The sequence below is a fragment of the Gallus gallus genome, chromosome 3, assembly GCF_016699485.2.
Source record: "Gallus gallus isolate bGalGal1 chromosome 3, bGalGal1.mat.broiler.GRCg7b, whole genome shotgun sequence".
Lineage (NCBI taxonomy): Eukaryota > Metazoa > Chordata > Aves > Galliformes > Phasianidae > Gallus > Gallus gallus.
The window spans coordinates 44,034,163-44,057,536 of record NC_052534.1 but is presented as its reverse complement, the minus strand read 5'-3'; the positions used below and the strand labels follow the sequence as shown (position 1 = coordinate 44,057,536).

Sequence of the window (23,374 nt, the reverse complement as noted above, 5' to 3'; positions counted from 1 at the left end):
TAATTAAAAAAAAAAAAAAAATCATAGGGGAGTTACTTGTAAACTCAGATGATATCAGTGGCCTAGTTTGTAGCAGCTCTGTCAAAAGCGAAAGAATAGTACATGATAGCACAGAAGTTGGAATAAGTAAGTAGAAATGATTAGTAGGAACATCTTGTTATAGCTTTGCTAGTGAAGGTAATGTGAAATTAAACACTTAAGCAGCTTGGATTGCCCAGTTGCCAGAATATTTTGTTTTCTGTGTTGTTAATCCTAAAAAGGACATATAGGAAACCTGAATCTAGGTTGTCAGTCAGTCAGTCTCTTGACTGACTGTTGCTCTTGAGAACCAGTTCTAGTTGTTAAGTACATGGGTTGGAAACTAAATATAGTAAACTTTTGTAGACTTAAAATGCTTTTAAGATAGAAACGCTCTTCAACTTTTTTGGAAAATTTGTCGTGATTCTCAAACATTGGATGCTTCTTTCCAGTAGTTTCTGTCAACCAGTACAATTAATTGCAATTAAAAGATTAATGTTAAATTCTGCAGCTCAAAACTGATCACTTCAGGTGGTTTCAAATAATATGGATATTTTATTCCTTTTCTCTTCTCTTTACTCTTGTCTTTTCCAGCAATCCTCATCCTTTGCAGCCATTTATTGTTGCTCTCTTCCTAACCATGGCAGTCAAGTGTTTCAAGAACCATCAGTGAGAGACCTTGTGAAATACCTTTTCAAAGTCTCAGAAAACTGTATTGCTTGTCTTTTCTTGTCCACATTCTTCTTCTTCAGGGATTCAGAACACTTTCTATTAATTTCTGCAGTATAGATGCCAGCATTACTGGTCTTTGGTTCTGTAGATTGTTCCTGCAATCCTTTCTAAAATGATTCACTGATGAAGCTGTGTTCATTGAGACCCAATACAGTTCAGTAGTTTGTGACAGCACAGGGGACAGAATACTTCTAGGGATGGAGGGATTTCTGTAAACTAGTTTAGCCACTGATATGTTTTATGGAACTCTATTCTTGATGTGTTCTTTATATCATTTAATTAAACAGGGCCTGCAAATTTTAATGGAATTCAAGCTTTGCAGCTACCAGTCTAATAAAACACCGCAGTTACAAGCAGAACTAAATGTCTGTAAATCCACTGGCTTTCTCTTCAGTGTTCTACTAGATCATGTTTCTTACAAGTATCAGTGATTCAGTGATGGATCATAGAATCATAAAATGGTTTGGGTTGGAAGAGACCTTTAAGATGATCTAGTTCCAACCCCCCTTGCTATAGCCAGGGACACCTCCCACTAGACCAGGTTGTTCTAAGCCCCATCCAAGCCCCTTGAATGCTTCCAGGGAGAGGGGCATCCACAGCCTTGCTAGCCAACCTGTTCCAGTGTCTGACCGTCCTTACAGTTGCACGAGACCTATTCTTTGTATTTTATTTGGCTTCAGTGAAGTAATTTTCCAGAGCGGATACTTTGTTTGCCAGCAGAGGGAAAGATGAGATTGCACACTGAACTGCTTATAGTACTTAGTTTTGAGACCTAAATAGGAATTGAAAACCGTTGGTACATTTCTAAATAGTTTCATAGTGTTGTACTTGGAAAGGCTGTAAAGAATACAAAGGTCAGTTCCAATTAAACAGAAATAAATTATCAACATAAATTTAATAGAACTACAAAAATATAGATTTTAGTATTTAGAGAGTAAATGAAATTTTGGAGTCTGATTAGACAAATAATATCAGCTTATGTAGCTTCTAGGGCTTCTCTGAGATGTTAGAAGTGTTACTGAAGGAAAAGACTTCAGTTTTTAAAAGCAATCATTGCTGCATATATGAATTGCTTCTGTGTCCAAATGTATAACAAGTGAATGGCATATATCTTTAGAAAAATCTCAAGTCTTAAACAACAAAACAAAATTCTGAATTTGCAGATTTCCAGTAAAATTTAAGAAAGAACAAATCACTAAAGCTATCAATAAATTGGTATTGTCTATCACCATATTGTGAACAAGCTTTAAGAAACATCACTGTGAAAAACCTCCCTCACAAAAATGTGCCAATACGGATATACTTTTCAAATGGCAGAAATACAGAGCTGACTTAGATTCTGAGGTCTTAAATCAGATAGTCAACATGTTGATATTTTAAAATTGTCTTTTATTGAATCAAAAGTTATGGAGAACTTCAGAGAATATTTGTTTGAAAAAATATAAAAGTACAAATTGAAATATGTATAAAGTACATACTTCATTGTATATTTGCGTTAACCAATTAATCACATTGAGGCTCTACTGCAAAAGTGTGCAGCCTCATCACAAGTAAAAGAGTTAAACTGTGACATACCATTAAAGGAGAAAACATCGGAACTACTGAACAAAAGAGGCAATTTATTGTTTCCTTCTTGAGGGATGGATAGATCTCCTTAACTAAGAGTTTTAAAATGATTTGCTGTATTCTTCTTCAGGGATATTACTACTTTCATACCTTTCTGTTAACCTTCGGATATCACTCACCTTACTCAAAATGTTGAATTGTACTTTTTTCTTACACTACATTAAAATGTTATTCCTTTCACTCATGTGGGAAAATGGTCTGTAGTGATGGTACCACACAGAAAATAATTATCAGATTTTTAAAAATAAGCATATGTTTGGAATTGATGTAGGGGCAGGGACTGTCTCTAATTAAATGTTTATACAGTGCCTAATATAATAAAGCCAGGAGCTGGTTGACTGTTATGCTTGGCATGGTCCAAATATTTAATAATAATAACAGTTCTGCAGTCAATTTGATCTTACTTTTGATATTTACAAGTGTTTTCCTAATACACACACTGCAGACTTACACAATCTGAAGGGCTTCAGGCTCAAATTCTGCTGTCTGTTTCTACTGTATCCTCTATTTTGGCACTCAGAATCGTGACCCAAATCCTGTTTCTTTGGGTTTTTTTGCATGTTACATGAGGGGTGGGATAACCTTGTGTTGAGGAAGGTGGGACAAGTATCCAACAAAGGTTCTGGAATGAAGGTGAAAGAAGTGCCAGTATTACTATTTAAAGTTCCTGTAGGTACGCCTATAGTCTGGATCTAAGTTAAGGAAACTTTCACAGTAGGTTCTGTGAAAACGTTCTTCTGAATTCAGTTTGTGTTTGGTTTGCTGTAAGAGCTGGGACTCTTTAGTCAGGAGACATAATTCATATGCTTGACTTTATTAAGGAATTTTTACTGGCATAATCCCAGCTTCTACTCAAACAAGGATTATCTTCACACAAGACAGATGTCTGAAAATGGGAAACTGAAAACCTTTGAAAGCCAATACCTGCAGATAGTGTTTTTTCTTGAGGTGCTTGGATAACTGTTTCCATTTACATGGTACTCTGTATGCCTAAAAATAAGGGCACTTATCCTCTGGGCTAGCTTCTACAGTCAGAAAAAGTCATTCTAGGAATTAGATGCAGTTTATTGCTTAAGAATTAAGAATTTGTGATTTCTGCCATTGGTTAAGTTTTACAATAATTATTGTGCTGAAAAGTATACACATTACTGATTATTGCCCTATTTGTTCGTTTAGCTGGTATATCTGGGTATGACAGTTATGAGTAAATGCATATCCAAATTATATGCTTCCTCTTTCAGTCCCTTCTTTGAGAAAACGTACAATGCATGTTCCTCTGTAAGGGAATATTTTCTTGTCTGGTATTTGGACTGAATCTTTAGAGTCTTTCTGTGAGTCTCTCTTCACTAAAGCAGCCTTAGAACATAATTTTGAATAACTGATGTCTTTGCTTGGGACTTAGTGGAAGCAAGCTGGATTGATGGACTTTTTGTCCACATGTGAATATCCCTAGGAGCATCATGAAACTATGCATAGCCTGATGAGTACACTAGGAACCAGCAAATAAGAAATTATGGAAGCCAGTCTGTAATTTCATTTAATGCCACTTCTTTATCTTAGAATCGCAGAATGATGCATTACTGTACCTTCATACCTTGGGCTCCCTAACTTGGTTGCTTAACATTAGTGTTAGCATGCTCTTGATAAGCATGCAAAGAGAGTTATGAAGAGATATTACTTACTAGCTGATTTTCAAGAGTTTTTTCTACACATTTATACAACCAGCCTGCCTTGCCCTTGCTTCAGAGCTCTAGCTCTGATGTTTTAACTCTCAGCAGGCATATGATAAGGAGCAGGAGAGAGTGTGGCACAGTGTATTTACTTTAAGAGATGAAAAAAGTGATGTTGCTCTTGTGTGAGGATACTACCTCATTCCCTATGGAAAGACATTCTTGTACACTGCCAACACTTACTCCCAGAAGTACTGAATGCTGTAACTTGATTGTGAGCAGACAGTTCTTGAAGAAGTTGTTAGTAAGTTAATGCTCTTACAATTTTGATTGCGTTCTTTCCTATATTTTTTTCCCAATTGTTTATGCTTATATTGCATTGAATTGCATGTTTATATATTTTATGTTTATAAAACATGTATTGTTGAATATGAGCTTATAGTTTATGGTTTAACTTCTCCCAGAACAGTGACAGAAATGTCTATGTAAGTGAGCAGAAAACTCAGAAATTAGACCAATATGTAACACTGAATTTGACTCTTGTTGCCAGCTGCATGATTTCAGAGGTCTTATAACCGGGGGGGTTTTGAGATATATATATATATATGTATATATATGTGTATGTGTATGCATATTTCTCAGTCAGAACACATTTTTAATTACCAAAGAGATACTTGCTTTTAGTAAACTCAAAAGTGAAGAGAAACAAAACATATGTAGGAAATGTCTTAATATCGTAAGATTAGAATCACTACACTGAAAGCTAAGAGAAAAAAAAAAAACAAGTAGGCAAGACAAAATCTTTCTCTTTTTTTGTAATGTTTGTCTTCACATAAAAAGCCTACAAGTTTTTTTTGTGTTTTCTTCCTGTAAACATTTGCTTCATTGTACTGATTCTCAGAATAGTAGGAATTGTTAGCTGAATGAATAAAACGGTCATGAAATGAATGGGTACAAAAATACAAACAGGCTAATTGTGGCACTAGAATGTATCTGTTGTCAACCTTTGCAGGTTGTCTTGCAGTTGTACTGTTTCATTGGCCCCAAATGGTACTTATTGAACATTTATTTTTTATTTGTTTGGACCATGCCAGTATTACACAGGCAGCATGAGAGAATAATGAGCTGCATTCTTTGGGTTACTGAAGAGTCAGCACAAATTGTGGGAACAAATAACAATCAGACAAGGCAGTGTTTTATAACATCAGGACTGCAATCCATCTTTGGGGTCTTTCAAAGCTGGGCTAATAAAGACTCACTTACAATCCCCAGCAGAGCACAATTTAATTAAATTTGTCCATTAAAGTACTCCTTCCCCTCACTCTACATTTTAAAAAATTAATTCTGCTTTGTGACTGTTGTTCTTTCTACATCATAGATGCACTGAGCCTTCGTAACCGACAGGTCATCTGCATCACATTGAAAGTCCTCCAGCACCTGGTGGTATCAGCAGACATGGTGGGAGAAGCCTTAGTGCCCTATTATCGGCAAATCCTCCCAGTCCTAAACATCTTTAAGAACATGAATGGTGAGTTATCCTAACAGACACTGCGCTGTCTTTCAACCCCTAAGGTAAAAAGGGTCTTGAGACAGGGTTAATTAACAATGTAGTTAAGATTTATTGCTGTATATAAACTCAAATCCATTTGGAGCTCTAAATAATGTAAACCCTCCCCCTTTACTACTCCCCGAGGATGCACTGAAATTAACAATTTCATTTATTACTCCTCGCACGTACAGTTTATTTAACTCAGTACAGAAGCACTGAAGCAGTTCTGTAATCTTCCAATAATTAAATTGTAAAGTTTTGTAAAAGTCTTGAATAAATTAATAAATTACAAAGGATTTTCACTCCCTTAAATACTTCGTTTTAGTCCACTTGTTTTGTTAAGTTCTACACTTTTCACAAGCAACATTCACAACTACCTGCAGACTTAGGAAGGAATGAAAATGAAAGGAGCAATCAAACTAATTAATTTCAGGGTCAAGATAACTCCTTGTATAAAACTTTCAAGTTGCATGATTTCTAGCAAAGTAGTGAAGTTTGAAGCTACTATTTCTCACTTAGCATGTTTTATTTGGAGCCAATTTTGAACTATTTTGTATCTGCAATTGAGAATGGTTCTTTGTCTCAATCAATCCATCTCTTGCCAGTCTTGGTCTTTAAAAACTGTGATACTGAGAGCACCATGAATACCATGTAATGAGAATACATTTACACTGTAATCACCAGGTAAAATCAATATGCTGTATCTTGCTTTCTCCAAATTACTCTTTAGAGTATTTTTCTGTAGTACCTCTATACATACTATCTGAACAATTATTTACCAAGGTATTGATTTTATGCTTATGTTGCTCACATGCAGCCCTATAGGTCAAAAGAATGTAATTCTTCTCAGTACTGACAGTTTTTTTCTTTAAATTCATGGCATTTTAATAGTTATCTACAAGACTGCTTCCTGTTTGCATTACCACTGAGTGTACTATCTTAAACTCACTCTTTAATACCTTGGATTGAAAAAATGCATGTCCAAAGAATGACTTGAAGAATCAAATGAAATTTAGATTTTAGTTCCCTCTAAATACATAAATGTCTGTAACTACTAAAGTCAGTATGAAATTTGCAATAACGTGGAATTCCGTAAATAAAATGTGGTTCAGGTGACAACTGTGGTTTTAAAGAAGTTGTGGGAGGAAAAGGCTATGAGTAGGCTGAGATTAATGTTCAGTAAGGCTCATTGTGTGTTAGAATATTTCTCCTTTAAAGATCAAATTTGAATATCCATCACACAGAGAAGGTCTGTCAATGATTAGTAAATACACAATTCATGTTTTTTCCAAGTTTCAACCTAGAGTACATACATTCTCTCGACTAGGCCCATCACCAGTGATTTCAGACAAATACAGGAAGCTGATGTGCACTGTGAGCTTGACAAAAATATAAAACATTTTCAGAACTTTTCCTGAGCTCTGATTTTGATGTGTTTGAAATAAAATGTATTTTCAACACATGTGCATGACATCTGTGCTATGTATATTTGTATGTATATCAGACTACACTAATTCTTCATATTTAGCATTCATGAACTGAAAAACAAAAATAAGAGAAAACTAATAATTAGAAATTGATACATTTTATTAAATCATTACTTTCTCAGGAATAAGAGATTTGAAATTTCAGTATTGCCAGCAAGGCAATAGATAATATTTGCAAGGCATATCACATGAAACTATCCCACTTACTGAATATTTGCCTACTGGTGACAGAGGAAATTTCTTCTGCTATTTTCATTCCCCTCAGAAAGCTTATGTTTCTATCATCTTTCATAGGCTCTTTAAAGAAACTGTATTCTTCTTTCTATCTTCTTTCCACCTCCTGAATGCTTAGTAGACAATTGAGGTACAAGTCTTTGCTCCCAGTTCTGTGTAAGGTTTAGAGTTGATTCAAGCTATTTTCTCCACTGCTTGTTCGTACAGGTGGAAGATGGATTAAGGGAATGGATGGTCTTCTTAGTACTTTTCTGTGTAACTTAAAGGAAATGTGTTGCATCTTCTAGGAGTTGTGTGTGTTGAGATCTATTAAGTCTGTCACTGTGGAAATTTGTCCAGAAATAAGGTAGTTGGAAGGGGCCATGTTTTTGTCATTGCCACTTTGCTAGATCAATAACTGTCTTCTGGAAGGAGGTCTTTCCCAAATTCAAACACTGTTCTCACACTAGACAGGCTTAGAGGCAAGAGAACATGGAAAAAAATACTGTTAATAAGAGCTAGTCAGCATCAAATGAAACTATCTGGTGACCAATTTGAGACAAACCTAGCAAACCAAAAATCATGTAATATGTGACATCAAACTCTAGAACTGCTTACCCCAAATTCTTTGGGAAAAAAAAAGAAAAGGTGGAAGCTGAGAAATCATTCAGGTGAAATGTCACATATGCTCATCTTGCACTCGTATTATCTAGTCATCTCATTTTGAGAGACACTCTTCTGGACTGTATGGACATCTGCTATTATCTCAAACATCCATCCTTATAGTCTTCTTATACTAGTACCTAGCAGACTTGCAAAAAATATACAATTCCCACTGAGTTTAGACATGTTCTAAATATGGATGTCTTGGAAAAATTTTTCACAGTAAATGCATTTTATGTGAATTCATGCAAAGTATTAAACAAGCTTATAACTAAAACAGAAAAACAAACAAAAGCAAAAGAAAACAAAAAAAGGCTTGCATTAGTAATATCTTAAGTTTAGATCATAAAAAGGTATTTAATGAAACCAACATAAAATTCAGTCTTAGGTTCAGCCTGACAAATGTTTATCTCTTGCATTGTTCTTCAGTCACTGAAACTGGTAAATTAGTTTGGTATTACCTGAGCTTGAAATACAGTGTTAGTTTGAGAAACTGTCAGTCCCGTCCCACTTCAAGCAATTTTTTCTGACTTCCCATCTGTTTCCCAACACTGAGGCTACAGTTTCACAGTCAGCAACAGTACTGTTTAGTTGCCATTGCCTTCTGGGGCATTCTGTGATAAATAAAAGTAAGTAGCTTTGATGACTCTCCCTGTAGGCAGCCATTTGGTATCGCAGACTGTGATTCCCACTGCAGATTTTTACTGGATTTGTTGGGGAGGCTATGAACTATGTAAATCCTCTTTTCTGGGATCTGAAGCCTTTGGTGTGCAAGGATGGTATCTCTTTACTCCTATTCAGCCTGATGACCACTTGTATCTTAAACAGCCTCAAATGCTCCTTTATACAGAGTTATCAGTGCACTCTTTTAGAGCGTACACTAAATGTTGATTATTCACAGAAGCATGGAATTTTATATATATTGCTGCTCTTTTTCATTGTACTTTTGACATTTCTACTTTTTTCTTCTTCCCTCTACTGCTTCCAAATCATCCTGCCATTGTTTTATACATGTAGTACTTTTTGTGAATTAACATGTTCTGATTCTAGTCTCTTGCTATCTTACTTGTGTGTCAAACGTGTTTGCCTCTAAAAATGAACGTCTTTATAATAGTTATGTTGTCTTGATGACTGTATAATTCAGGTAAAAATAGTAACAGATTATTGACTTTTCGGAACAGAAGATAATCTAGGTATTTCATTTAAAATTTTTAGCACCCATACTAGAAGTCTTTATCACAATATTTTTAGTCAACACTCCACAAAATGCTTATTGATTTCTTCTGTGTATGTCTTTTAGTGAAGTGTGGAGCGTCTCCCCTGTGACTGGAGCATCTCCCCTATGAGGGAAAGCTGGGTGACTTGGGTCTGTTCAGCCTTGTGAAAAGGAGACTGAGATGGGATCTTATTAATGTTTATAAATATCTTAAGTGTGGGAGTCAAAGAGACATGGCCAACCTCTTTTCAGCAGTCTATGGTGCCAGGACAAGGGGAAGCAGCCATAAACTTGAGCTTAGGATGTTCTGCACCAATATGTGAAAGGATTTCTTCACAATAGGGATGATGGAGCACTGGAACAGGCTGCCTAGGGAGGTTGTGGATTCTCCTACTCTGGAGATATTCAAGACCTGTCTGGATGACTACCTGTGCAGCCTGTTGTAGGGGGCCTGCTTTGCAGGGGTGTTGGACTTGATGATTTCTGGAGATCCCTTCCAGCCACTACAATTCTGTTTTTCTCTTGTAATTTCATATATCAAAAAATAATTTTGATTTTATTTTCTGAATTCTCTGGAATTTTACGTCTATTTGTGACAACACAGTATGAATGGAATTATTGTTAATCAGCAAATCGAAGCATGGCAAATACATACTATTATTAGAGTCTCTGGGCCACGGATAGGTGATTGTCAGGCATGTGTTCAGAACGATAGAAGTGGAGAAGTGTATTGGTTCAATATGGGCAAATTCTGCCATTAACTATTCATTCCTATTTCTTCTGTACAGGTAATTTCAGCATTGAGATACCATTTTTAAGTAAAATATGTATATATAGATGAGAAATGAATTAAATGTTTTATTTCTTTAAAACAGCTAAAACATGCTCATTCATCTGAATAATAAGATAAAAAAAAACAGTAAGTCACTACAACCTAAATTACAAATGCCAGGGAAAGTTCCAAGTCTCTGAAGGCAGGTACCTAATGTTTTTGAAAGCCAGAATGGGAAATCTCAGTGAGCTTTTGAAGAGTCCATGTAGCAAGCAAGAGGCTTTTTGGTGTGTAAAATATGCTTGGTATGTCTGAATTTGTGCCTTCTCCAGATTTTAAGCCCTAGACTCACATGAGGCATTTTTCTTCATTTGAGTTCCCAAGCAGTCTGTTGCAGAGCAGTATGACCTAAAAGGAAAGTTCTCCTGGTGGTGATGTGGATGCTAGTGTTTTGAGTATTTGTGGAGAAAGAGAGAGCACCATCACCAAGTCTACAGCATATTCTGAAAAAGGATTGAAGCCTTCTGTAAAAACTCTTAGCCAAAGTCATAACACCAGCAGGAGAGCAAATAGAAGGGGTCATGTCTTGATCCCAATGGAATACTACTGAAACAGGAGCTGTTTGCCTAATCTCTGTGGACTAAGAAGAGCCTAGCATCCTCTGAGCAAGCTCTCCAGCTTACGGACTTTCATGCAAAAATGCTGCTATGTAATATGAGAAACAAAAAAAAAGTCATCATAATCGTTACTAGATCTATTATGTACCCTGTAGTGCCACTTCAGTTTTCATTTAAATTTATTCATTATAAGTACTCTAATGAAACTAATTTTAATCTTGTGAAGAGGGAAGAAAAATATCTGTAGAATCAATTGGAAATGCTCTTTTTTTTTTTTTCCACAAAAAAAAAACAGCTTTTTATTTTGTGTTTCTTATTTTCTAAGCCAGCTTTTAGAAATCTGTGAGGTGTCTGAGGTAAACAATTTAAGAACACATTGAGTAAGTTTGCTCTTTTCTGACAACAGGCAGAAAATAAAAGGAACAAAAAGGAGTCTTCAGTGCCTGAAGTTTGCTGTTAGGTTGTATGTATAGCAGAATTCTGTCTGAAACACAAGCTTATTTATTATAAAGATTTAACGGTTATGATCAGCAAATTTCTTGTTTCGTTTACCTGACCGGTGAATGAAGATTTCATTGGTTTGGTTTAGCAACTGTTTTTTATTCTATCAAATCCAAGCAATCTTAACAGCTACACTACGTCAATTCATGTACACAAGTATTTTTTCATGTAATCAATTTAAATTATTCTCTGGTAATCAAGAGCAGCTTTTAAGAGAATTGCAGATAAAATAATGGATGAAAACAAAATATTGTTATTATTTAGATACCTCAGGCAGAGAAATATGGGGTGGTACTGCTCTGAAGGAATCTGTAGCGTGCTGATTTCATCAATGGTTGGTTTGTTTCTGTCACCATAAGGCAAACAGCTGTAGCAGATCAGACTGAAGCCCAAGTTTCTCTTGGCTGCAATAAAGGTACTCTGACACTAACAGTAAGTTAAAGCTAGAATGAACTTTTGTCTGCTTCTATGTATCTAGTCAGTCATCTCAAATAAAATTTTAGAGATAGGACTGAGAATACCCAGTATAGCTGAATTGCAGCATTCAGTGAAGCGTGAAGCCACAAAACAGTTAGAATGCCTGCTTTCCAGCACTGGAACTTCACTTAGGAAAAAAACATCCTCTTAATATTTCACATATTTCGGAGAAATCTTTTTTACAAAATACAGTAGTGCTTCATAGACTCTAAAGAAAGAAGGAGAAGTGTTTAATTGCTGAAGGAAGAGACTACAGTGTCATCTATATTGGAGTTGGAGTGCTCTCAAAAGTGCTTGTGAGTTCCAGAGGCACTGATGGTCCTCAGAGTGGTTCATGGTTATTAGTGAGAAACTTACATAGTCTTTTAATGCGATTAAATATGCTTTAAAGAAACACTTCATCTGTCAGCTTCCTCCTCTATGAGATCCCAAAGTGCTTTCATAAACAATGTCAATCTTATTGTAAAATTCTTTACAGTTTACCAACCCCGTGTTCAGAAATCGTTCCACATTCTCTTTGTTTGTCTTCTGAACTTTAAGGTTTCAGGTTATTCTTAGGCAATGGTCATGATTTCGGAAATATAAGAGCAAAGATTCCAAAATGGCTTTAAGGACACACACTTCAAAGGAATAGGACCATCATGGCAATACAGGGCTGAGTGAACAAATTTTTGTTACTTTTTTTTTTTTTTTTACAATACACTCTCAGCAAAAGACAATTCAGAATGTTCTGTTTCGACAGCATTTACTGAAAAATACTGTGATTTTCCCAAAAATGGAGTCTGCTGTGCCAGCAAATTGCTTTATTAAACCTAAAGATGAATTGATTGCACTCCAAAAATTAATACTATTCTGGAGAGAAGCAAAATGTGTTTATGTCATTACTACTTGAAGTTAATAATATTATTTTAACAGGCTTCCTATGAATTAAAGTGCTAAGAATATTTATTTAACTAACACCTTTCAATGTTTTTAAGAACTCAGAACGTTTTTCTTTTAAGAGATCAGCTGATGATCTTTAATTTTTTTTTCCAAAATGTTTTTTTTTTTTTGCTGAAAAGCTTGTCTTGTAAGTGAAAATAATGTTTTTAAAATAGTAATTAAATATGGAGTAGAAGAGGAGTAATCTTTAACAGTTAACAACAGCTCCTCGTGTATTTCATTGTACTCTAGTCAGTCCCTACTTGTTTCAGTCACCAGTACTGCATAGTGAGTTACAGAAAATCCAATGGAATTCTGAAGAACTGAAATTAGAAGTTACTGAGACCCACCTATATCAGAGCATTTTTTTGCTTTAATATCTTCCAATACAAAGCATGATTTTTTTTAAGCTGATGATATCGTACACTGTTCATGTATAATCAAAACCCTATCAGGTACTTTATAATACATCTAGAAAATTATTATGCTTAGATCATAATTGCTGGGTAATTTCTAATTACTATCTAATTTCTTAGCTGAAAAATATAGCATCAGTCTGTGTAAAGTAAAACTGACTCAGCAGTGATTAGGCTGGTGTTATTAATGCTTAGCATTTGCTTTTAATGTTTTAATAGCCTAATTATTCCATCATCTTGAATTATTGATAAAAGAAAAATGGAGAACTCACAGTGTTCATGGATTATTATTTCTTCCATTTTTTTTTCCTTTTTCCAATTTAAATTTTTTTAGTATATTGACTGAAGGAAAGGAGAGTTCTCTAGTGAGTGAAACACAGATATGAAAGTTAGGATTTCTGAATTCACAGCAAATTAGTGGGTAAATCCAATAGTGAAAATGTTAAATTCGTCCTGTGACTCAATGTATGCATCTGTCAAATGGATATAACCTCAAAGATCCTGTATGACTCTTTTCAGAACTTTTTAAAGTTCCAGGACAGTGAAACAGTATTTTCACCAAGAATTATTATGCTTTGCTTTAATACTTTTGTGGGATTTATGCTCCTGTGGAAAATAATAACCTTTGGCAGTCAGACATCAGAGGAAGACTGGGACATCCAGAACAGATTTGTGCAGAATTAAAATGGCATTTGTAAGTCTGCCTTTTCTGCATGTTTATGCCTTTCTTAATCAGTCCAGGTTGGGTGGGGCTTTGAGCAATCTCATCTAGTGATCTAGCAGAAGGTATTCTCACCTGTGTCAGGTCAGGGACATTGGAACTAGACCATCCTTAAAATCTCTTCCAACTCAATTCATTCTGTGATTCTAATGTAAGCAGGTAAATACCTCAAAATGAGACAAGGAGATGCTTAAGTTACCAGAGAAACTCATCTTTGGCATTCTTTGAGCAATGTTGCATGCCTGCAGCATTTAACTCTACATAAAACAGAGTAGGCACTGTCATTTTCATTTATTTTGCATTATTTTAATTTCTGTGGGGTTTTTGTTGTTTGTTTTCAACAATAAAAATAATGTACAGATTTACAATGAGGAACTAGAGCCCACAGTTCTCTACTGCTGTTTGGCTACATAAAAGCTAGGCTTATACTTGCTTCATCTACAGTTTCTTCTTTACGGGCGAGTCCTGAATTCCTTGATGAATCTAACCAAGCTATGGCATGAAGGATGATGCAGACTGGCATCAATTTATGCACAAAACTATTTTTCACAGAATCACCTAGTTCAGCACATGCCCACATAGTGGGATTGCAGCTCTACAGGTTCACAGTTCCCCAGCTGCTCCAGGTAGATAAGAACTGCACCATCCATATTGCAGTTCTGATTATAGCCTCTAAACTGTAGAGGAGCAGAATTTCAGATTTGTGTCTGCGCTTCTTATTTTCAATTGATTTGCTATAAGCAGCTCCCTTGTGGACTTCCTTGACACCCTTCTGAGGTTCCTGATTTGGTTTGTGTGGACTAGAGACACCTGTATTTGTTCTCTAGATGTTAAGGCTTTCTGTGGATTTGCCTCTTACAAGCTAGAATGTTAAAAATCTGACTGCTATGTTTCCATTTAGGAGTTATTCCCTTCTTCTTGGTAATTTATTTCTGCAGTTTTCACCTAGTTGGATTGCATACAGTGAGACTGAGAAATGATTTCGTCAGTTGAACTGTCACTACCCACTTCACTTAAAACTACTTTCAGATACATATTAAATTACCCTGAGAAAATATTTATTTTCTGTATAGTTCTTTTCATGTATGTTTACAACCAAATGTGCTTAAGTTTGAAGGGACATGTGGCTTCAACTTGTCACATTTATTAAAGTAACATTTTTTATTTTAAATTATACATCTGAAATGTATGTTCAATTATTAATTCTAAGTAGATTGTGTTTATTTATTGTGGATACTTTCATTTTGTGTGCTCAGTTAGGATTTCTATTCTGAGAAGAGTACTTCTGTGAAAGTAGTTTGAAGTTACCAAAATCACAGAAATTGGATCTGTACCTGGCTTTCTGTTTTTATATCAAACCAAACAGCAGGTAATGGGGAGAGAAGTACTTTGGAGGGAGAGTTTTCCTTGTGGCATCTTTCTCTTGCCCTCAAGGAAAATAGATTAAAGCCCCGTGTAATGGAAAGATACGAGGAGGTGTATAAATATTGCGCTGTGATTAAACCACCACAATACTCAGGTGATTAAAGTGCTTCAGGTCCTTCAGTTATTATTCTATTATATCATTTCATCTCATTTCAAGACATTGCTTTTTTCTTAGATACTGAAGAACACTCTAGGCAACAAAGCTGATTTTCTGAGGCCCATAACAGCGAACTATTGATTCCTTTTTCTATATTGCACATCCATCATTTTCCTTTTTAGGTGTACCAACAAAAACATGTATTCTTGTTATAATATCCTATGGCCATCCAACATGCTGACGCGATTAACCTATGACAATCTCAGTTTCTTTTGAAGGACGGTACTAGCTGAACAGTGCATTTTGAGTTTTCTGGTTTGCAAATTATGTGGACTAGATTCAATGTTTATGATCAGAGTATTTATATACTGGTGTTTGCATCTCAGCCAGAAGCTCCTGCTGCAGATAGAAGTTACATTTTAGAAAAAAAAAAATACTGTTTTTCTAATAGGACTTTCCATTTATACACCAAATTAGCTTCCCTATTATTTTCATTTTGAAAGCTAAATTAAGCATTTAGAAAAAGAAATGTGAAGGTTAACATTCAGTCTCAACTCTTGTTGCTTGTTTTTATGTATTATACAGTTCCTAACCAAGTGTACTTGCTGTTTATAACTAGCACAAATATTTTGTACAATTCTACACAACTTGGAATAAATGTTAGTGCCCCAATTTCTTTTTACTTATTTATTGTTGTGCTGATTTCAGTGACACAGCTCCTGCATTCTTTTACTCTCTGTAGTATAAATATAATTTTACTGTTTAACAACTTTTCTTTAGTAGAAATTGTTGGCCAAGTGCTTATGAAATTCTTAGGCCAGAACATATTTAGGAAAGATATAAATGGGAAATAATTTGGAATAAATTTAAAATTGATTCTCCCCACAAAAGATGAACGTATTCAAGCCAAATGAAGTAGGAGGATTCAAAGGCAAAATGGCCACATTGAGGACATGATGTTAAACATTTCTCCTTGTTTGGAAAGGTACAAAAGTTTCTTTAATGTTTGGACAACACTTATTACGTCATCTGTCCACTGAGTGCAGAGAGAGCTTGAAGTGATTAGCCTTACTAGAAGCAAAGTTGGCTTTGGTGAGTAAACTGCCAGCGTGCTAGATTTCAGAGAGAGGCAGACTGTCCTCAGATTCCTGTATAGCCACTAAGCTGTCAGTTGTAAATCGAGGCCAAACAGTGCAGTGGTCATAAGAGGGAAATCCTCATAAATATCCAGGAGAACTTAAGAAGTAAAATTGATATCGGACAAAAGAATGCATTAGTTTGCAGGCTCTGTAATAAAAACAGTGTGGTATGCTAATTGAGCAGCAGCACAAATAGTTATAGCAGGCGTTATGAAAAGGCAGTTTCCCTGAGGCGCAGGAGGAATGCTTGTTGGCCTCAGAATCTGTTCCTGAAAGATCTCAAATTGGTTGTGTTATTTTCCTGTAAAATGAACTCCCCCACACCTTATTTAACCACCTGCTTATAATTTAAACACTTGGATGAAGTTAGAAATGAAAGCAGATTTTGTTGTTCCAAAGTAGCTTTTCTAATGTTTTTAACATTGTGGGACAAGACATAATATACTTTTCTTGGTCAGATTTTAAGAAATATAATGACCATTTACACATTAATATTATTCTTTATTTTATAAGCCACTAAATATATGATCTCGATGGTGGGTTTTGAATTGTAAGTGCACCCAGCAAATTCTAATTTCTGTGGATTTCTTAATCTTAGGCCTGAATTTATACTATTTTACCATTTACAAAATTTTTACCAGTGTTCACTTAACAAAGTAGTTTAAGATATTTATTGTTTGCGACTAAAGTTTATTTATTTTGCTCTTATCCTCAATAGCTGTATCTATTCTTAAATGGTCCCAAATATTATTACCAGTTTACATATTTTTTCATTATTAAATACATATTTTAGCTCCCTCTGTTTACATAAGCATTTCATGTATTCTACAAACACTGAGTTTCATAAATGATCGATAATTTATTAATTTTAAACAAATTGCTTTTGTAAGTCTCATTAAGACTATAGTCAGTTTGCTCTGTGTTTATTTTTATATATTTTGTTCTTTTTGTTTTGATTAAGCATAAATTTTTCTCAATACAGTAGAGAGATTTATTCTGGTCACATGAATTCTTTGCCATTTGAGATACATAGTGTATTATTCAAGAGCAGAATTCTGTACAAGCTTACTCTTCTATGATTAATATTTAGCATCTTCTGTACAATGCAATTGTTCACCTACATTATGAGAAAAAGGTCCCTTTTGTTGGATTATTTTGTGTTGTTGGAATGGCATGTGGTATGCTGTTTATGTAAAGGAGCCATTTAGAGGCTGTGGGTCCGTTTCTCATACCCTTATTCACATTGAGGCAGTACTTTTTACAGTTATTGATCCCAAGGAAACAAATTGCCTGGGGGAGCTAGGGGATTTCATAAAGTAAAGGCCCATTCAAAATGTTAGCAAGAGCAGAATTTGGTGCTAACAGAAGCAGGAGCATTTAAATGCAGAAGCCCTCATTTCTGTATGCAGTAACAATCACCATACCATAGATTGATTTATCTGAACACTACTTATATACTACTACTTCCTTTTAAATAAAATTATCTTTACATTCAGAAGTGGTCATGAGCATACAACCTTCTTTTTGTTCTTATCAATTACATTTTTATGTGACATCTGTCTCTGACCGGTACACAGACAGACTGTACTTTTCCTACTGTACTTTACTGGGCAGAAAACCCATTTGTCTGCAGCGATATCATAACTATAACATTAAATTATAACTGTGTTTTCAATAGGACTCTGTGCATTTTGAATGTGAAGGAAACTAGAACTACTCTAGAAGTAGTCTTTCAAAAGTGGGAGTCTCATTTCACGTCTGTCTCTTTTCAGATTTTTTTAAACAGTTCTAACAAGTCAGTGTGCTTTCAAGAAAAGAACAAACATTGGTAGCAATAAAGAATGACATTTCATTTTTTCTTTGCTTAGATCTAATGCCAACAAGCACAACTAGAAACATTTTTTTTTTTTTTTTTTGGTGACAGAAGTGTATGTGTGACCTGGAAGTATATAAATTTAGTTTAACTTCAGTGTTTTCTATGCTTTCACATTGTTTTTTGTCTGTATTTATGCTCTTTAACTCCTGAGGACATGCAGCTATGTCCTGAAGTTGTAGTTAAGTAAAGTGTAGGCTTTTGCTCCTTCCTTATAAGAGGAAAGCTATTGTAAAACTTGTTTATTTGAAGTCCACACCATACCTTTTTTGAAAAGAGTATGTTGATGCCAGCTGTGGTGTAGAAAACTTGGTATAGTACAGTGTTGTTTCTGGACTATGGACAATTCACCTTACAGGCTTTTATGTATTGTTTTGGGGGTTGATGAGGATGAAAATACTGGGACAAAAGTGGACATGTATTTCCTTATGTTCATATGGCCATCTTCTTCAGTAAGCTGATATCAAAAATAAGAATAAATCTCGTATAATATGGTTGTATTATACGAGAATTTCTATTATCATTGTTACTATTGTTATCATCATAGACATCATATGTTACATATTGGAAAGAAAGAATAATACTTTTCACATCCAAGATCCTTCACAGCCCTCCTAGATTTCAGTCTAGCTGTTGGTTTTACAATATTTATACTTCTGCATTAGTATGTTTCTTATGTCTGTATTGTTTTCTTTCTGTGATAAACTGTATCTTTAGAAACACATCTCTACAAGCAGATGTGGATTTTAGCAGATGGTTCTAGGATTGACTAGAATAACGAATGTTAAATATAGTAAGAAATTGTCACAAAGTCCGTTTGATCAGTCTTACAGTGTCTTTCAGGCATCCAAAGCCATTATTGACTTTTGTAGCTTCATTAAGGAGGTACGGTACGACTTTCATGTGTGTGTTCATACAGATGGGTAAACCCCAAGAACTGGTGCTTCAAGACAGAGATCACAAGCTATTTTCAAAGACTATGATATGCTTGGTATACTTCCTATTGATCATGGTCCATTACCAGTATCAGGTTCCATTGGGAGAGGAGGCTAGTCAAGAACTATGCTTGGCTGCTTTAGGGCAGAGCTTGTGTTGTTCAGTTTACTACACTAATTATATTCTCTTGATGAGATCATTAGAGGACAATAAAGGAAAATGAAAACAGTTTGCAATATGTGTGGTCAAATTAGCCACACAGAGAAATTATGGTTTGTACTTAAATGCTGTTTAGAAAGTGTCCATTAAAAAAAATGTAGACACTCATGTATGTACACTATAATGATGCCTAAACTAATTTTCTTTAATGTGTTTATTTTTGAAATTGGGAATTGGACCCTGTTTCTATCTGATTAGAATGCAAAGGAAATATTTAAATGAGATAGTCAACAGGATATCTATAGCCATGAATTTCATGGAAGCATGCTAGTGCTGACAATTAGGCAGATCAGAGTTGGTGGATCATTTACAACATTTTTGTTTTTAACAAAAATTAAAGATGAGATCTTATTTCCATATGAGAAGGAGGCTGTTCTTATGTACATAAGTGCAATTAGAAATTTACTTTAGCTAATCCATGGTAATTTAAAGAAAAATAATTAAGGATTTCTTTAGTAAACTCTGCACGTGTATACACAACTTTTATTCCATATCAGGGTTCGTTGTTACAACTTGTGGAATATGTACTCTGAAAGTACATCCTTGAGAAAGAGAAGTAATAATTTTATATTGCTCAAATCCAGATAACTGGATTCTATTTATAAGCTTGGAAGTATAACTAGATAGAGCTTCAACTTTTTAAATGACCAAGCTTTTATTGCAAACATTTAGTTTTATAGATTACTGAAGGAAGTACATTTATGGGTAGAAAAGTACATTTATGGATTATCGTAGAAAAACGTCTCTGTTTTTCTTTGGGATAACTGGATTGTTCCTTTTTCACCACTAATTACCCTGAGGTCTTTTAAGTTAACTGAGCCCTAATAGATTCCACAATCCAGAAAATTAACTGCATAAAAAACTCTTGAGAGCCCCCATCTGTATTAAGAAAGCAATGTATTCTTTAAAACACACCTTTCTGTTACCAGTAGACTGATTAATTGCCCCTTTTACATTCCTGCACTTGGTGCCTGCTCAGGGTGGCACTGCAGTCCAGAAAATTCTTTTCTGTGTTGGCTGATTGTAACTGCAATGTTAGGGGCTTTGTGGACTTCATTTAGTGGGGATCAGAAAGAGATGGAACAGAGCTACTTCAGATATTGACAAGCAGAGAAAATGACTACATTATGTACTGTATACTCCTTAGTGCTTGATATTACTAGATTTCTTCAGCCTATGTTCTCAAAGCTTCGCTCCCCATGTCTTAGGGCATTAACATTTTATTAATCTTAAATCTTAATATCCTTCTAAACTCAGCAAGTGTAGAACAAGTGTTAGTTTGACTCAGGTCTCAGTAAGGAAAGATTCCTATTGACATTAAAGAGAAATGGATCAGCCCATGAACAAAGAATTTGTATTGCCTTTTAATTACTTAGTGTGGCCAAGTTAGTCATCACAGTAAAATCAAAGGAGATTGAATACAATCGGCGGTTCAGGTATTCTTAACTGAATGCCTACACGTGCATATTTAATTTATTTTATCGGAGTTTAATCTGAATCATTCTCCAAATCAATAAATCACTTAGAAAAAAAGAATCATTTTTACCAGACTGGAAAGAACATCAGGTTCAACGGTGAAAAAATTGACTCTGCCCTTTTTCCAAGAAAAAGAAGTTAAACTGCATGCAATTTGCTCTGTATTTAGGCGTTTTATCTATGTCAGTGAACACCTGAATGTTTCAGCATCCTGGGTGCTTCTCTACACTGTCGCTAGTTATAAGAAAAGCTTCCAACATCTCTTTCCAGTTTTGTGGTTTAGGCCTTCATTCCATCTTTTTCCTTCAACATTTTCTTAAAATGTCTAAGATGTAAAGGGTCATTTTCCCATTTTTATTCTAATGACATTTTTAAGAGCAGCTAGATGTGGTCTTGTTCTTTAAAGTAAGGTGAAATGGAAGGTGATTTTTAATTTTTTGCCCAGAAAGAAAATTAAAAGATCAATTTTCCATGCATCTCTAAGGCAATTTCAAGTTTTACGTCATCTACATTTTGTTTTATTTTGCAATATTGTCCAGCCTTACTCATGTACATGTTATTAGATGTATGGCTATGGCAAATATCTGCTTTTTTTTTTCCTTTTATGCTAAAAATCTACAGGTTAAAAACTATGTAACTCTGCTCGTCATGCCAGGTTGAGACTTTGAGCTGTGTATCAGGAATGACTGAAGGCGGGTTTATATTCAACTTCCTTTGGGTTATTTCAGAGCACAGATAAACATGTTTACATATGGTCACAGTAACTTGTCTCAGTTTCTGTATGAATTTCCCTGTTGTGTACTGAAATACAGTTTCTCTCATTTCCATGGAATTACTTCAAATCTTAGACAATCAAGTTCCATTTTTCGGTACTGATTTTAGTTCATTGAAGCCAAGCAATTATGGCCAGAATATCAGTGTTTTTTGTGAAATTTTGTAATCCCTGTTTAAACTCATGACATCTTTTTTTTTTTTTTTTTTTTGCTTGTAAAACAAAATAAGTAAAATATTACAACTGAGAAGGTCCAATTCTTAATTTTTTCATGTTCTTTGACTAAAACAGACAAAGAAGAAATTCATGTGTTCAAAAGTTTCCAGAATTCTTGCAAAAGTCAGAATTCTAGCAAAGATGCCCCTACCTTTATTATTTTAGAATTTGTAAAGATAAATAGTAATAAATGGTAAAAGTTCATTAAAGCTCATTCATTGTGTGCTAGTGTGACTCCACCTTGTGCCCTTTTCATGATGTGAGCTAGTTTGACAGGTGTATTCTAAAGTCAAACTAATAATTTTATTAAAAAATAAACTACTAGCAATACTATGCTGAATGGCTTCTCATGCAGAAGTACCTATGCTGCAGGTAAAGAAAATATCATATATCTTTGCCTTTTACCATTGTTTTACATTCTTGTTTATGTTATAGGTTTTAAAAGTGAATTGAACATCATCATTCCAAGTGTGCTGATAGAAACAACCCAAACCAAAGGCTTGTCTTAATGATTGGTTAGAAAATTAGTGGCTACTTAAGTGAACATGGTCATACAAAAGTAAGCACTAGCAAGAATTTCTATCCCAGTATGGACCTCACAAGGGTAAGAAGGATCACATTCACACTAGATTTATCATGGCTTACACAAAATGGCTTTTATTTTAGATGTCAAGTCTCATTAATACATTTTTCTTAGTTTTGCTTTGACATCAAATGTTTTGGATCAGTTGTAATCCTCTTGCCAAACATTTTATAGCTATGAAAAAATACATTGAAAAAAAAAGCATGTTTTCTTTCATTTCAAAAGATTTCTGGGTAAGACCTTCTTTTGTGCTTATATTTGTAAATATCCAGGTTGAGAAAGTTATCCTTTATGTTACTCATATCTACAAGATGATCATTTTGCTATTTCTCTTCTGGTATGCCTCATCAAGCTGTGTATAAAATTTTCACCTCTTTTTCCCTATAGCACCTGTAAAATATGGTCACTTGGTCTCGATTGGCTAAAAAGCCCTTTGTCTAGGCCTTAAACCTCGTCATTGTTAGCCAGCCCTCTATTGTCTTCCTTCGCTTTTTAATGTAAGGGATACTTTCCTTACCCACTCCAAATCCAAGTAGTAAATTCACATTTCTTTTACACTGTTCTAACCATATAATTTAATTGCCATTAGTTTTGGGTTTTTTTTAGTCTTATGATATTAGACAGTGTTAGTCATTTTGCTGTTACACTTTAATATTATGATAGCATGCAATCTAATCACATTAATATGAAGGTAATTATAAAAATCACAAAAAGTGTGTTAAATCTCCTAGCCTGTCCTCTGCTAGTGTAGGTATGCTCTCTACAGTATGTTAGAAGCATAATCAAGAGTAGTAATAAAATATTAATAGCTTTGCTTTTCACTTCTGAAATAAAACATCCATTTATAAATAGGCTATGCAATGATAGTAGATATTAAATTTTCCCATGTGTTTTGTTTCTTAGAGTAAATAATGAGTTTAGAGGTAGATAGGGCTTTTAAAGGAAGAAAAACAACGGCAAAGCTCTAGCATAAAATGGAAAGACTTCCATGACTGTAAAGTAATTATAATTGCAGGGAATAAAAAATGCTGCTGCTATT

At 34.7% G+C, this 23,374-nt stretch overlaps 1 protein-coding gene across 1 annotated transcript in view; it reads left to right on the top strand.

Moving 5' to 3' along the window:
* PACRG (PARK2 coregulated) overlaps nt 1-23,374 on the top strand; it is a 191,576-nt gene that overhangs the window by 102,714 nt on the left and 65,488 nt on the right. The window contains exon 5 of the mRNA XM_419614.8: nt 5,425-5,574. Within this exon, the coding sequence (XP_419614.2) occupies nt 5,425-5,574 (150 nt within the window). The remainder of the gene's footprint in view (nt 1-5,424; nt 5,575-23,374) is intronic.